The 16,111-nt window shown below is 39.0% G+C and overlaps 1 protein-coding gene across 1 annotated transcript in view; it reads right to left on the bottom strand.

Annotated features, from left to right (window-relative positions):
- Positions 1 to 4,750: 4,750 nt before the first annotated feature.
- The window catches only part of MRPL3 (mitochondrial ribosomal protein L3), a 32,172-nt gene continuing 20,811 nt past the window's right edge, over positions 4,751 to 16,111 (bottom strand). Inside the window, exon 10 of the mRNA XM_050315635.1 lies at positions 4,751 to 8,645. Within this exon, the coding sequence (XP_050171592.1) occupies positions 8,496 to 8,645 (150 nt within the window). The 3' untranslated portion in view covers positions 4,751 to 8,495. The remainder of the gene's footprint in view (positions 8,646 to 16,111) is intronic.

Raw genomic sequence — 16,111 nt, 5'->3', positions numbered from 1 at the left:
TTTGTTGCACTAAGTTCACAGGCTACAGCACACCCAACAGGTCACCAGCAGTAAGTAAGTTTGTTCTTAAATGACTGACAGCCACTGTCACAGGGAGGCAAATAGAGATAGAAGAGAGGAGAACAGACAGGTAGTAGCTGATGGACTCCTCAGCACAGATCATCTTTGCACTGCGCTCAGCTTTCAAAATGTGAGGTCTGTACATCCTGCTGGCCTCTTACAAAACGCTCTCGGTACCAGGAGAGCACAGCACCAGGCACAGCAAGCAGGGGATTATTTAAGTCAGCTAATAGGAATCACCAAGGATGGGGCTTCAATTTAAATCCTGCCCTTAATCGTGGAATGAAAGCCTAGCTGTGGGCAACCGGCAGGCACTTTCCTCAGAAAATACTTCAGTGCCTGGATTCCTCTTCTGAAGATTACACACCTGAATTTCTGATTTCAAGAGGGTTGCTTATCTTTTCTACTGGGTAAAAGCAGCTCACCACATGTGGGGCATCTTTATCCCCTCCATCTTCCTCCAACCGTGCCCTCCTGAGAGTTCATCTATCTGATTTTGTAAGGATGCTCCCTCAGATGATGCCCAAGCTGGATCTTTTTAACAGTCTTTAGCAACAAACACTTCCTAGATTTATTATTCATGTCCATCCTGGTTTTACAGTCTCTTTCCTTGTTCCCACCAACCTGCAGCACAAAGCCATGCCTCTCCCCTGTCAGAACTATCAGAACTGCTTCTCTGCAAATTCCTCAGTTGCTCATCACCACACCATGTCTGCAGTGCCTGCAGTGCTGGGCTCCTCAAGCTTCTTAGACACATCTTCCTCCTCATTCCCTCATCATTCCTCTCTCTCCATCAGTTTTTAGGTGTGTTGCCCTCAGTGTAGCACAGCTCCTCAGCTGTCAGGTGTTTACTCTCTTCTCTTCCAAACCCCTTTCTTAGCAGTCCCTGGTTCTCCAGGGCCTCACACACACTTGTTCTGGGTCAAGTTTCATTTAAACTCCACAGGCTGTGGGATCAATCAGTATAGTGACATCTCACAGACTTGTGCTCTCTTGAAGCCACTACTTGCTAGTATAAACTTAAAGACACATAATAGCATTTGGAAAGATAAGAGTCTGGTTGTAAGAATACTTTGTAAATAACTAGGCACTAATAATTCATTAGGTTTCTTACATATGAATTAACAGATAAGATACTTAGAAGATTATGAAGTAGCAATTATTTTAACTTGACATTTAATAACTATGAAACTCTTTGTCAAAATCTCTCTGTGCATGAAAACATGCAGTTAACTTTTAACCATCCACAATAAAGCTCATTAAGTGATTAAGAGAAGCTGACCAGTTAAAACACTGGTTTCAATATGAACAGATGACACCACCTGATATTTCTGTCAGTCTGCCTTTCAGACAAAAGTGAGTTTCCTGTTCACATATTTTGGATGTCAGTAAACATAATAGATCTGACGGGGGAGATGCACAACAGGGGAGAAGGCCAACGCTTTTGCTTACGTGTCTACACCGAAGTTTCACGACTCCATCTGATTTTTTTTCTTCCTTCAAAGATGCAGAGAGCAGACTTTCAGCAACTGGAGCAGTTGCACTGAATGTAAACAGGCGATGCTTGAAAGCCTGTCACTGAGTCTCCTGATCAGAAATGAACAAACAGCAAGCGCTGAAGGACAGGCACGTACACACACTTTGTGTGTACACCTTTGTGTTGTTTTGGATTATTCAGCGACTAACCCAGAGACGATAAAAATTCACAGCTCTGAGAGTCACCGTGCAGAGTACTTAGCAAACTGTGCTTCCAAAAGCACTTATTGGCTTTTCAATAGCATAAGACAAAGCCTACGTGAAACTCCTTCCATGCTGTGTGTATGATCAGGGTGGGCAAGTGTCCTCAGTGCACCCCTAACAGGTAGGCTTCAGCAGCAGCTCCATTAAATTGTCCAATAGCTTCCTATAACAAGGCTTGAAACATTCTGTCTCTGGTGCTTGCAGTGCCTGCAGGCTGACAACCTTTGGGGTCAGAGCCATGGCCTTACGGATCCAAGATAGGGTGACAAAGAGCCAAAGCACATTTCACAGTACTTCCTCCGTGAGGGTGAAACAGCAGGTTACAAACCAACCAGCAATTTCACAGAAAACAACTGACTTTCTCTTTAAGTGGCATACAGGGAAAGCACTTCTTTCTTGACCTGCGATCAAGGGAAGTGGAAGATGAGAGAAGCAAAACAAAATCCGTTTCTTTTCTATCAGGCTATTTCTCCATATGCAGCTCTAAACCTTCAGGCCAAATAAAGGAAAATTTCAGGCTAGCCTAAGGAAGAACATGAAAGCTCCTGCAAAAAAAAAATTTCCCTTCGGAAAGAGGTGGTGCAATCTGAGAACAAACCAGCAGACCAAAATGCCTTTCTTGCTCACTGCAGAGAAAGGCATCATGAGTTTGAACTATGCACCACGTGATAAATCTTTCATTGCCCACTGCCAAATTTTCATGCATATTTTGTGTGGTGCTTGGCAGATGCATATTAAGCAAGACTGAGGCACCAAAACTGTAATTTGTGCTGCAAGCTCATTGCTGCAAGGAGCAACAGAAGGTTTCATGCAGTATTTGGTGAGAATCTGTGGAACATCACTTTCAGAGAGGCCACATACAGAAAAGACTCTGCTTCGGCAATGTTAATCTTTCCTCTTGATCTTTTAGAAATAAAAAAGAAACTTTTTTAAAATGACTGTCTTGTCTCTGAAGATGAGTCATACTGCTTTTTGATAAAGTATCAGGTTGCCAAGGGACCCTCTTCAAGGTTTTGAGTACCTGAAAAAAACCCCATCTTTTTAAAGGTTTTCTACTACTTAGAAAGGAAATGAGGAAACAGATGAAAACAGACAGATGAAAACTTGACTTAGCTGACTCTAAGACTGTGCTACCCAGGGAAATGTGAAGAAAATTATACAGCACAACTTTAATATATGAAATTGGTTTAAGTCAATTTTTGTTGTTTTGCTTCCTCTTGCAGTCCTGCCCCTTCCAAAACCCCCAATCTGGATTTGTACATAATTTGACTTCAATACATACAGTTTATGCCAAAAGATTTTACTCACAAGGAATTTGAGAAAAAGCAATAAGCAACACAGCACAGAAGGCTCCATCTCCAGTGTATACTCATTAGATTACAGCAAAAATTCAAGCCATTTTCTGCATTCACACTGAAAACTGCACTCATTTCCTCAGCTGACTGTCTCTTCTGGGTTCTGTTCTAGTGCTCAAAGTTGCTGCCATGAAAGTGAACATTAATTTAACCCCCAAATGAAATTATTCACAAGCAGTGATTTTCAATTAATCATGGGCAGTAGCTAGGTGTCACTGCAATCAAAGAAAGTAAGAATGTACCTCAGGTCTTCGGTATTCAAACAGAAATGAGTCTATGGCTTATGAACCATTCACACAGGTGGGACCCCATATGTGATAGCCTATTGGAATGAGGGAAATGAGACAGAGAGAACTAGAACCTGATCGTGCACATTGATGCTGCTGGAAATCTTCCTTGTGATGCCCATTCACACTTACCACACCCACACACTTCTGTAAAACCAGGGGAAGATGTGCAAGGAAGAGTGCACCAGCACAATGGCAGGGGACTGAACCAGTGTGATGGTCTTCCCCAGGTCACATCACACATCTTTCGGAGTGCTGCATGAGGTAAGTCAGCAGGCTGCAATTTTTTAGACTACCAGTCCTAATGTACCTCTTTCCTATCTGATATCACAGCTTGGCTGTATATACTCCTCAGGAAAACCTGCCATCTGACTATCTGTTTTGCTTCCACACTTCAGGCACAGCAGAGTTGCAACAACTGAAATGAATTCTTTTTCTGGTGTGAAAACATTAAGGCTACAGGTGATCAACTTAAATTCCTCCCCCAGAAACTCCACGCTGTCTCCAAACTCAGTAAATACTCAAGACCAAGGCCAGCATTTATGCATGTTTTTACAGCTACTAAGTGTCCTCAAGCCACGTTATATAAATAAATCATACTGCGCTACGCTATATGCTAAGGCGTGCAACAGAGCAGGGCAATTTGCTGCAGGTGAGAGATGCTCATTAAAGGCAATTAATAAACACTATGTGTGCACTGAAGGGCACAGGAGCTAATTATCAGAAGACGTATACAAGTAATGCTTACAGTTATGAAACCGAGGCACTCTTCACGTGAAATCTCACGGAGGTGGGGGAATGACATAAATCAGGACAATGATCCAAGCCAAGTGATAGCTACAGACACAGCACTCCTAAAATAATGAACCCCACCAACTGTCCTCACTGTGGTTATTGGACTGCTCTGTTAGCCAGACTTTATGAGGCACCCTAGGATGGGACCAGCAATTTCCTTTAAACAGTCAGCCTGCTGGCACCACAGGAGAGCCCCGTGTGCTGGAGGTCACAGGTGCAGGGCTGGCACCAGGCTGCCAGCGCAAAGCTGCCGGGTATCGCGGAGGCAGGTGGGTTACACGGGTCAGACCCCCTCATGGTTTGCATCCTGATCAGTTTTCTTTCAATCATAGAGTCATTAAGGTTGGAAAAGACCGCTAAGGTCATCGAAGTCCTCCAGGTCTTCCAGAATTCCTCAAGGAAACAGTAAAGAAGGCGGAATTTTTACAGGCAAACTCTAGTCATCCCTTCAGTTTACTGGAAGAATATTTGTTAAATGCTAGCAGAATAAAAGACATTTTCCCACATGAAGTGTAAATGGCAAACAAAAATATTTATTGGTCTCATATAATGACAGAGTAATGGTACTTAAAAGTATTGTATTTGAAGGGAAATAAACTCGGCTTGTTTATCATCAATGACTGCAATTATGTTGTCAAGTGATAGATGAGTGTTTTGATTTCTTCTTCCTGCTGCCTTTTTACTTTCAACTTATATTGTAAGCTTGACACTGTTTATTCATGTACTACTACAGAACCACTGAGAGGGGTTATTATTGAAGAGAATTTATTTTTCAGAGCAGTCATGCCATGAAGCCACAGATACAGCTAAAGCTTAACCCTACATCCTCCTCCAAAGGAGCACGTTAGTGCTGTTAAAAACACCCCACTAACCCAAACAAACAGAACAGCCTAAAGAGGGGGTACCAAGCTCCTGGACATGCAAACCCCGGCTCAGTGCCTCACCCACAGCACAAGAAGGACACAGAACTCAGTGCTGGAGCAAGTGCAGAGAAAGGCCACTAAAATGGTTAGGGGCTGGAGCACCTCTCCTACGGAGACAGGCTGAGAGAGCTGGGGTTGTTCAGCCTGAAGAAGAGAAGTCTCTGGGGAGACCTCATAGCAGTTTTCACAAGTTATGGCAGTGGTAGTAGAGCTTGCCAACAATTACTTCCTCAAGCAGCAGAACAGACTGCAACATGGGTAGGACATTGTCCTACAGGATTCAGACTCCTGGTTACGTGTTCAGCTCCTTCTTTGTTAATAATCTACAGGTAATATGGAATAAGAACTTATTTTTGTTGCTGTTGCTTGCCTGAGCAAATGTTGCGTGACAGCTCTAAACTGTCATTACTCAAGACATAGCAACAAAACTCACAGGTATCTACTTGCAACAGAGCCCTTAGTTTGCCTTTTCAGTAAAATCAACACATCCTTTTACATGAGAAACTGCTGGCTTATCTGAGACACGAGGACCTGATATTTGCCTAATTTTGTCTGCTCTTATTTGACTCTTAAAAGCACACCTGCTCGATTAGCCACAACCTTCAGCCGCAGTGAAGCAGAATACTCAGCTCCAGCACCTTTGATAATGTTTAAAAAATCAAGCACCCTTATCCAAAAGCAAATTTGTACGTGGGCTTAAAGCATTTGGTGCCATTACAATTTTGCTCCTTGAAATAAATTCAGCCTGCCTTTCTCCTGCTCCAAGTCCCTTTATTAGTCAGAAAAGCAGTAAACAGAGATGGGGAGCATAAGGAAAATTAAATACAAAACACCATAAGCCTTTCAGTGCCTGATGGAAGAACGGGTCTAATGGATGTTTTTGTTCCAATCTATATTGCACTACTCTGAGCTCACATCAAGAGATCTTATCCATCTCACCGCATTTGCTCTACTGAAAATACTTACCTTTGGGACATCAGTCTTTACTTGAGCTATGACAGCTCATCTTTGGTGTTCAAGCACTCTTGATAAACAAAGATGGAAAAGGTTTCCCTTGCACACCTCAACAAAAAAAGAGACCTGAATAAGCAGCATCTGGAAAGATCATATGGCTCACACTCACCATGCATTTCAAAAGCAAAACTGCAACGACTACTCTGATAGTATACAGGTTTCAACAGAAATTTTAAAACTGAACAAAGGGAAGGCAACATGAAGTTAAGAATTCCCTGCATGACTGCAGTCATGCCCTGGGTAAAGGGGGGATTCATCACAATTTAGATTCATCACAATGAATCTAAAGAGTAACAGGATCAGATCATTGGAGTGTCACTGTTTATGCCAAAATGGGAGAAGTTATTCTATTACAAAAGAAAATGGAATTAAAGTAGGTTGTCAATTTTCCCCTCACACTGAAATAATACTGGATACAGAGCTCACCTTAATTTACTTTTATTAACCTGTGGCTCCCTTTGAGCTCACATTTGATTCTCTGGACTTAGCAAGGCATACGCTGAAAGCAAACCCAAAATACAACTAGTCACAGGAAAGGATCCCACATCCAGGATACTCTGGTTGAGAAACCAAATACGAAAAGATATGTCTCTGTATGGTCACCTCTGTCATAGTCCAGTGTCAATTACCAAGTAAAGCAAAAAACCAACAACAAAGCTCCTCAAGAAAAGGTTATGTGTGTTAGAATTATCCCCTAAACCAGAGCAGCAGAAGAGTGGGCTACATATTGGGACACTCCCTGATTTACGTGTGTTCCACAGCAAGCAAACCTGAAAAGCTGTAACTTTTAAAATCTGTTTTGCAACCAAGAAATTGAAAACCAATCTCCTCCTCAGGAAATGGTAACTATCTAGAAGAGGTAAGAGGTGTCACTCACTAACAATATCACAGCCGAAACACAACACTTGGTGTTTGCTACCTGCTTTTTGCATCATGTCTGCTGTTTCTTCAGCATTGTGGTGCACTTATTTGAATTACATTTTATATTCAACTGAATTGAGCAAAAAGGATACCCCACAATGCAGATATACACCAGTTCATATTTCCATACCACAGTCTCTGATGATCACTCCCAGTCTACTACAAGCCAGCAGCTATACAGAGCCTTTATAAGATGGCACGCGGTTTCTTCAAGCAATCACAAAAAAATAAATCAAAATATCTTCAGTGATTGGAAGTCACCACAAGGACTTTTAAATTGGATAGTATTAGTAAGGGCTTTAGGAGTTTGATGTCTTGTGATGAAGCTGCAAAGAGAAGTAGACAGCACTGCCACAGTATTAATGGTAACTTGTCTGCAAGTTCTTGAACTACTGTAGGACTTGCAAGTGCTCGGATGGTACTGACAGGCAGGTACTTACTTCTGTTGGTGAGAGGATTTACAGTGTTCAAAAGATCAAACTTATAAATAGTAAATCATGCAAGATGAAAAATAAAAGGAGCGCAATGATTCCAGCTACTACTGAAAGGTCGGGCAGAAGAAAAATGAGCACTATCATAAAGACAAATCCCTCACATTTTACCTGCTTTCTTAATAATAGCTTTCCTGTAACAGCTTAGGAATCCAATACAGAGAAAATGGTAGGTGTGGAGATATTTCTCCAGAGAGCATTCAAGGGACCCTCTGCTAAGATCAGAACAAGCTGTTAGCAAAGGCAACAAACAGGTGGCCACTGCAGCCTTAGTGCTGCTTTGTTACTGAACGTTTCCAAACCAAACACCCCCTCACCCTACACTTGGCCAGCATCATCCTCCTCCTAGAAAATTTGTTGGGTATCTGCTACAATTAACACAATGTTAAAGCAAAAGAAGAAAAAGAGCTCTGGGGAAAAGAAGGAAGCAAACCAAGCTTGTGCTGCTGCAGAGCAATGAATTTTCTTGTTTTATTTTGGATTATTCTTCACAGATCTCCCCCCCCCCCAATGCCAAGGCAGATTTGGAACCTTTTTTAATTGATCAGAGTTGCCCAGAATACTTTACATAAGAAAGAAACCGAGTTTGTTAGCATTTAGAAAATGAACTGGAACCATCTAAAACAACAGTTTTTCAGAAATGTGTAAGTTTTCACAGCCTGAGGCAAAGGACAAAAGCTCACTGAAGACACACTGTTTGGTGTGCTTTACAACCTGTCCCTCAGATTCACCGGTTGCTTTAAGTACAGGTTTGAAGTTGAGAGTGGGAAATCCGATTAACTGACCAAAATGTCAATATCTGAAGTGTTTAACTCAGTTGGCCAGACTGCAATTCATAGGTTTTCTTTCAGACAGAATTGCAAAGTTCATGAAAATAACAAAATTGTGTTTTCAAAGACGTGAAGAACATTATGTATATGTAATAGATGGATCCGTGAACTGGAAAATTTCCTCATCAAAAAGGTCTTCTGGTAGTTTTTCATCTCCATCAGCAAAAAACGTAGGGAACGGAGGGTTTTTATTGTATTCCTTGCAAGTAGGCAATTTGCTGTCTCTGACCTAAAAAGCAGGAAGGGGAAGGGTAGGGTTAATAAATCTTACAGAAGACTTTCAGACAGTGATACACCAGAAATTAAAGAACTCAGCCTGCATGCATAAGAAAAAACCCAGGAGCATTCACACTGCACTTGTTTAAAGAATTCCACGTATCATCATCATTGACTTTAACACCAACCCCAGCTATTGAATTTAACATTTTGTACCCATCCTTGAGGAGTTTTTTAAAAACCAACTAAACTAAGTAAAAACAAAACAAAGAGACTTTGTTGTTACAGTGAGAGAATCAAGACCTACTCTCATGAATTCATTGCTCAATATTTTAAAATGCTATTAAAATAAAAATATGGCTTGTTTAAACTGTGCTTATATCCCACAGTACTTTCCTACGTGACACACCAAGTTATATTATGCAGTGTAATCACCTCTTCAACAACCAAGACACGCATCTGTATGTATGATGCAAACTAATTATGGCAGCTAATTTTGCAAAGATATGTGCATGTGCTGTACTCAATTCCTCTGGCTACTGCAGAGCTATTCAGTGCCTGCTGAATTAAGCATCTAAAATTCTTCACCCAGGAATCAGTATCCGAGTTTGTCGAACACGAGCCTTTAAGACAGTTCATTTCCAAGAACTGTGGTGCCACAGAGAAATTACTTTCCTTTACTGACCTCTCTACATGTGGAAAGATTTAAATCTAGCTCCTGGAACTCCAATCTCTGAAGAAAATTAGTAGCTAGAATTATCAGCAAAAAGCAGTTTGTCTGCAGATAGTAGCAGATAGAAAGCTGGTATCTCTGAAGAAAAAAAAAGAGCTACAAATACTTGAGCAATGAAATTTTACTTAAAGTTAAATTCTTCATTACAAATGATCTTCCTTGTAGGCTGTAATAATCCCTTTCAGCCACTATACTCAAGTGGATTAAAAAAAAAAAGTACAAATAGATTACACAAAAATTTTCCTATAGAGAAGATAAGCTCTTCCTCTTAGTTTTTTAGTGGGCTTTTAAAAAACAGGAAGCTTGTTTTTACTTGGACAAAAACATAGGACAATTATGATTTATGCAGAAAATTAAATAAAACAATTTTATGCCCACTGGAAGCTCTGTTTTGACAACACTCTATTTACCAGATTCATATCTGTTATTACTTGAGCCTTTCTCACAGTCCATAAGGATTCCTGCAGATGAAGTGTACAATAAATTCGATGTTCCAGCAGTTTTCTAAGTGCAGGCTTTATAAACAAAAGAAAACTTTTTGCTAAGAATGAGAAGATGAAGGGCTCAACACGTTGTACTGGTTAGCATGGCTAAGCAGCTTTTCGAATAGATCATTCCCCTTCTACCAGACACCTCCCTAGAAAAGTATTCTCTATTTGCTTGTGAACTGCCACACAGAACTACTTAAGTACTTCCAGTTCCCAATTTACATTACACAGCTAGATGGAATAAATTTTGAGGTCCAAGTCTCAAGACCTTTACTACAACAGTTCCAGCAGCAGTGAGTTCAGAAGAAACGCAGACAGCTTCAACAGTGCCACCTGAAGGATGGCACCTTCAGAGATATCATCCTTCCCTTTCAGTAAGTTGTGGCTGTTTCTTTTACTATATGAAAACACATTTTAGTAACTTCACCAATTATATCTTTTATTTCCCTTGCCCCTTTCTCTTTTACTCTCTAATCCTATGGCACAACAGAAGCCTTCTCTGTCAACAGCAAACTGCCCTATGCTCTCCATGTTAGTAAGTATTAAGAGGATTAGAATAAATGACTTTATTTATGTTAAATTATTAATTTCATATACATATTGTATTATAATGTTTTTCATGTCTACTTTCTGTAACTTTTGATGATTTTCATCATGAAATAATATGTGTTGTTACATACAGGCTGTGTCATTACAAGCAGTTTTGGACCTGGAAAATGAAAGGAATTGAAATGTTTGTTTTCCTCCTTTTTTTCCCCTCCCTTTGTTCCTAAAACAACTTCTTACGACAGGATTTCGAAGCGAGACATCTGCTCTCAACTGAAGGCAAATCCAACAGTCTAATTTTAGTCCTGCATTAGTTTACCTTAATAAATGTAAGATTTCTGTTCAGACTTAACATTACATTAATGGCATATTAACGTCAAGGGACATTTTGGAGATAGTGCCTCTTGTGTGATAAGGAGAATTCTTAAAATAGTTTTAATATTCTCATGAAGCATTTTCAACAAACTGTTGTTGTTTTCAAAGGAGTACAATACTGTTGCATTTTACCCCTTCCAAACTCCTCAGAAGCTTGACAGATCCCAGAAGCACAGGTCACATCTGATGTTAAAACGGTTTTCTTCTGATATGCTCTTTCTTCTGACTAATATAATTGACACGGTATTTCTTTTGACTGGTGAAAACTACTGCTCTTTTTCCATCTTCTTCTACATCCACTGCTTTCAAATGAAATTAGAAGCAAAAAAGCACCATCTTGCAGCATCACTACCAAACTGAACGAACAGCCCTCTTTCTCCCTTGTAAATTTCAAGAATTAGATATTATTATTATCAGATATTACCATTATTATTCCTACTAAAAGGAATAACTCGATTTCATTTTACATCTGAAAGTACCGATTAGCAACTTCAAACACGGTATGAATTATCTGTCCTCTCAAGAGAATTACTGAATGATTGATTCCCTTTACATTTATGAAGGGTGCAGCCTAACAAAGGTTTCCTGTATCTAACACCTCAGATTTCTGCACAGTAACTTCACAACAGTATAAAAGGGGTCCAGTGGCATGCAGCAGCAACAGCTGTGCTTGTTTGTCTAAGCATGTACACAGTTAAGAAGTACAGGTGACCCAGCACAGCTCTTTTTGTTCTCCTAGTAATCTCCACAGAACAGTCCTAATAAAGGAGTAAGTTTTCATGCTCTGTGTTACTAAAATCCAGTGAATTTAGCTCTCAGCCACAGAAGGAATCAGGCTGATAGTCCAACTGGTTATTACAACCCATAAAACCGTAATTCAATATACCATAAATGCTTGTCTTACACCACTGCTGTATTAATAGTACTGTATATTATAATACACTATACTACAGACAGATGATACATAGATAGTGTAGATACATTACAGTGTATTCTCTGTCAAGTCTTTTTATTAATAAAAATACCAGAGAAAGCTGAAATTGGAGCTGGTTGGGATTTTGTAACTAAATCTTTAGCACAGTCATACAGGGTTTTGCAGATAATTAACAGACTGCACATATGCACGTCCCCTACACTGATGGCATAATGGGTAGTATAAGCACACACAAATTTAGAAATCTATGACCACAAAAGACTCCGTATGGTCTTAAACAAGCGCCAAAAGTTTAATGCTGAAGTCATAACTCACAGCTGTAGTTTAACAGGGCTTCAGGCTGTGTAAGCAACCACAGCAAAGAATACAAGTTGTTTGCTCAACAGAAAGATGTGCTTAAATATAAAAAAAGATCAGAAATATTCTCCTCAGGTGTCATACTCATAGCTCAGATTCTGTATTATTTTTGAACCTAGACAGAAAATTTAATGCAAAACTACATCCATTTCTGATCAGCCTTATTTTGTCTTAAAAAAACCCCAACAAAACAAAACCCCCTCAAACCTCCACACAACTCTATCATGGAACACAAGGTACAGGACAGGGAACATGAAAGAACTGAAGGCATCACACTATTCCTGCATGTCCTCAACTTGAGCAGAGTATACACAACTCAGGCGTGACCAGCTAGAAACACAACACAGTAATTAATACTGGAAAGCGTGATATCAAATAAGTAGGATGCAAATCCACTACAGACTTTTCTTAAAATAAAAAAGCTGAACAAAAAAGCAGTCTCAAGACTTAAGTTATTAGCTCAAGCAGAACATTATAAAGCAACTGTATACTTCAATTTAACTCAGGTCTAGCATACAAAAAGGCCAGTTCAGTATCTAACCTGCTAAGCGACTCTTATGGGTTACAAGATTTGCCAGAATTTCGGCTTTCACTACAAGTGATATACTCAAAGTGGTCAACACTGCATGTCCTAAGAAAACACGGTGCCTTAAAACTAGGACAGTAATAAAACATTATCAAAGATAAACTGTAGCATCCTGAATTATAATATACCACACTACAGCATACCCTCCGTTATAAAGCAAAAAAACTACTTAAAAAGGGAAATAAATCTAGTGCTTCTCTCTTGAATGACAGAAGAGAGAATTTTTGATACTATACTTGGGAGATAAATCCAGAGCCATAAACTTTGGAAAGAAAAAACTACTACAGATGGGAACTACAGGCCCTGTGATCTAAGAAGATACACCAGAAAGAAACAGGTGCTACCTGAGCTCGGCTATCTTGATAGGCACAACACACTAACTTACAAATGCTTTCTCTGCAATGTTACTCCTGTAACAGAAAAGTTCCATCTATTCTAGCACACTGCTAACGTTTCTTAATTTTATTAGACCTTGAAATTGCGAAAGAAATCCATGCTAAAGTAAGCTTTTTTCATTAGTTCTCCAGTTGGCTAGAAACATTCCTTATGTCAGTTATTTACCTGCACGCTTCAGTGTGCAGTATCAAATGAAAACTGACTTCTCCTTAAACCAGAAATCCATCAATCCTAGTATCCTGCTGAAAATGAAACTTGAAAAATTTAAGTGCTTCACCTCTGTCTGAATACAGTGCTGATGCACTAAGTTTCCAAAAATACAACATACAAAATAAATATATGTTTTGAAGGTGCACTGTGGCTTTAATGGTTACCAAGCAACACAGGACACAAATGCTTTCCTCTTAGAGGCACATAAAGAGAAAAGTGTCATGCAATATTTCACTTCTTGTGAAAGACAGATGGATTCAATTTCCCTAGACATTAGCCCTACTTAATTACAGGCAGGTATTTAGTGGAATGAATGGTAATTACGAATGCTAATATCCCATAATTCCTCTCCCCAACTACAGATCCAAACAAATATACAGCAATATATTGAAGTCAGTGTCTATAAGACAAGTAAGAAAACATTCTGGAAGAAAGGCATAAGACAAGCTAAAAACACCACAGATAAGTGCAGCAAGATTAAATGGAGAAAGAAAAACCAGAAATTAAAGAACAGATACCAAATTGTATTGCTTTGCCTGATTTTATAATTAAAGCTTTTTCTACTCTTCAGCAATGTGTTTGAAAATATAAGGGAAAACATTAATTAATACATGTAACTTATATGGCTTATGCAAGAAAAAACCCCACTCAGTGGATTCACCAGCTCAAGGAACTGGAATAAACTGTTTGTGAATACATACTGCCTCAAATCTCCAAATATGTGAGTGGAGACAATTTTTAGAAATCTATTTCTTAATAGCAGCAATACCTACTGTTGTGGCTTTATCTCAAACAGTGTTATTTATTATTAAATGTCATAAAAGTTTGAGTCTGGAGCATTTTGGTAAAGATTTTTCAAATATTTTATTACGCTAATCAAGGAGCTCTAAGGGAAGAAAAGCCTCATTCTTCCCATGGATCCTTAACCCTCATTAAAGGAATTAGCTGCAACTCTGAAATGCATTTGCCAAAATGTATACTTGAAATACCTGGACTTCTAAATTGTAGATAACTATGACTTGAAACATTTCAAATACAGGTAACCTACAGATAAAATGAATACAGATTCTGATCTTGTAGACATCCTGTATAACAATTAGTAAAGCAGTCAGAAAAGTGCCTTGTGCCACTTAGTTAATACTGATGAACTAAGTTTACTTGAAAAAAGACCACAAATGAGCCATTTTAACTTCTGGTCTTAGGATAAAGTTTCAACCATCATCCGTGGTGAGTGAACAGAAATGACTCCTGGACATGGCAGGCACTTAAATGATATGCAGCAGACTGCCACAGCAGTCCAAGCCCATTATCCTCTTGACATTGCAGATGCCAACACAGTAGTTTTACTACTTCTACTCGGTGGCTTGGCCCAGAAATCTCCTGTTAACAAGGCTGTTGACTATGGCAGTGCTGCTGCCTCAAGGATTTTTTTTAAGCTAACAGCAGGGCTGCTTTCAGAACAAAACCAGTAAATCCAAGGTGTTAACGGGGATGCTTCCCAGCCTAGGCAAGAGTAACAACTGAATAAAGAAAAAGAGAAGGTAGAAGAAAAAGGTGAAAGAAAGCATTAAAGAAAGCTCCAAGAAGTGAGTGCAATATCTGATCAGCAAGGGGACATTGATTTGGTTAAATGAGATCTTCATGGAGTACATAAGAATGTGCAGTATTAACACACACAGCTTTGCTTTTAAAAACCGTTTATATTACAGGTGTTTAATAAATGTTTGCTTTCTTAACTCACTTAAAATCAGAAATAAAAAAAATAAATTTACCGAGTCTAGTTAGAATAAAAGTTATGATCTAGAAGAACTAGATAGTGTGTTCAGAGTCTTGGTGGCTTCACAAAGTGTTGTATTCTTACAGATAAAGCATCTGAAATATGTACATGCATTTGCCACCAAGCAGGGCCACTGTAAATGTGGATTTTAACAGCATGTCGAGGATAACAAGATGCACAACCTTTTGCAACAATTAACTCTTACTTAAGACTACTATTAAGAATTAAGAATACAGTTTGGGCATCAAATGTTTCTCAGTTTTTCAGCCATATCATGTTGTTTCTATACTTTTATTTAAAACTAACATCCTGCAACAGATTCCCACTTATTTAAACCTCAGACTAACAGCAACCAGGTCCATGTCTTAATATTTTTACAAATGGGACACAGCTGGAGAAGAGTCATTCGGTCCAATATAGGGATGAAAAGTCAGCCAAGTTATAGTCTTAATTCTATATAATTGATGTCATGTCCACTAATTTTGCAGTTGTCCTGAAAATTACTTCTCATGGCCATCTGTTAAACCAATTTTGACTACCTTGGGCTGGACGTTACAACCGGAGCAGTTTGGAAATACTGCAGTCAATAAAAAATGCCTTATTTTCAGTGAGAGAAACACAACAGTAAACTTCATTTTTCTGTGGGAAAAACACCTATTTGAAAGCTAGGGTTGCTGTAATTAAAGCCAATTAACTGCAGAGTTCTGATTCACAACTAGGAAATACAGAACAGAAACTAGATGTCCACAGTAAAATATGACAAGAAGATAATAAACTAATTGAAAACATCTAAACTCAATGAACTCTGTAGCTTTTCAAAAACAGAATAATTTAAATCCCAATAATACCTCCGAGGATTTAAAACTGTGTATCACACATACAGGTATGTGTATATTAGAATCTTTAAAATCATTCATGTTTGATAGCCTGTACTCTATTCAGTCAAAAAGGAAGCAACTTTCTCCAAGTAATTTGTGCTTGCAGATGTGTAGAATATACCTAATTGGAAAGAAAAATCTACTTCAAAAACAACTCTCAGAAGTGCTTTTCTTGCTTGGATGTGGATTATTTACATTG

Source organism: Myiozetetes cayanensis, unplaced genomic scaffold (genome assembly GCF_022539395.1).
Source record: "Myiozetetes cayanensis isolate MyiCay16 unplaced genomic scaffold, myiCay2020 scf1, whole genome shotgun sequence".
In the NCBI taxonomy this organism is placed as follows: domain Eukaryota; kingdom Metazoa; phylum Chordata; class Aves; order Passeriformes; family Tyrannidae; genus Myiozetetes; species Myiozetetes cayanensis.
This window is presented reverse-complemented; position numbering and strand designations above follow the sequence as displayed.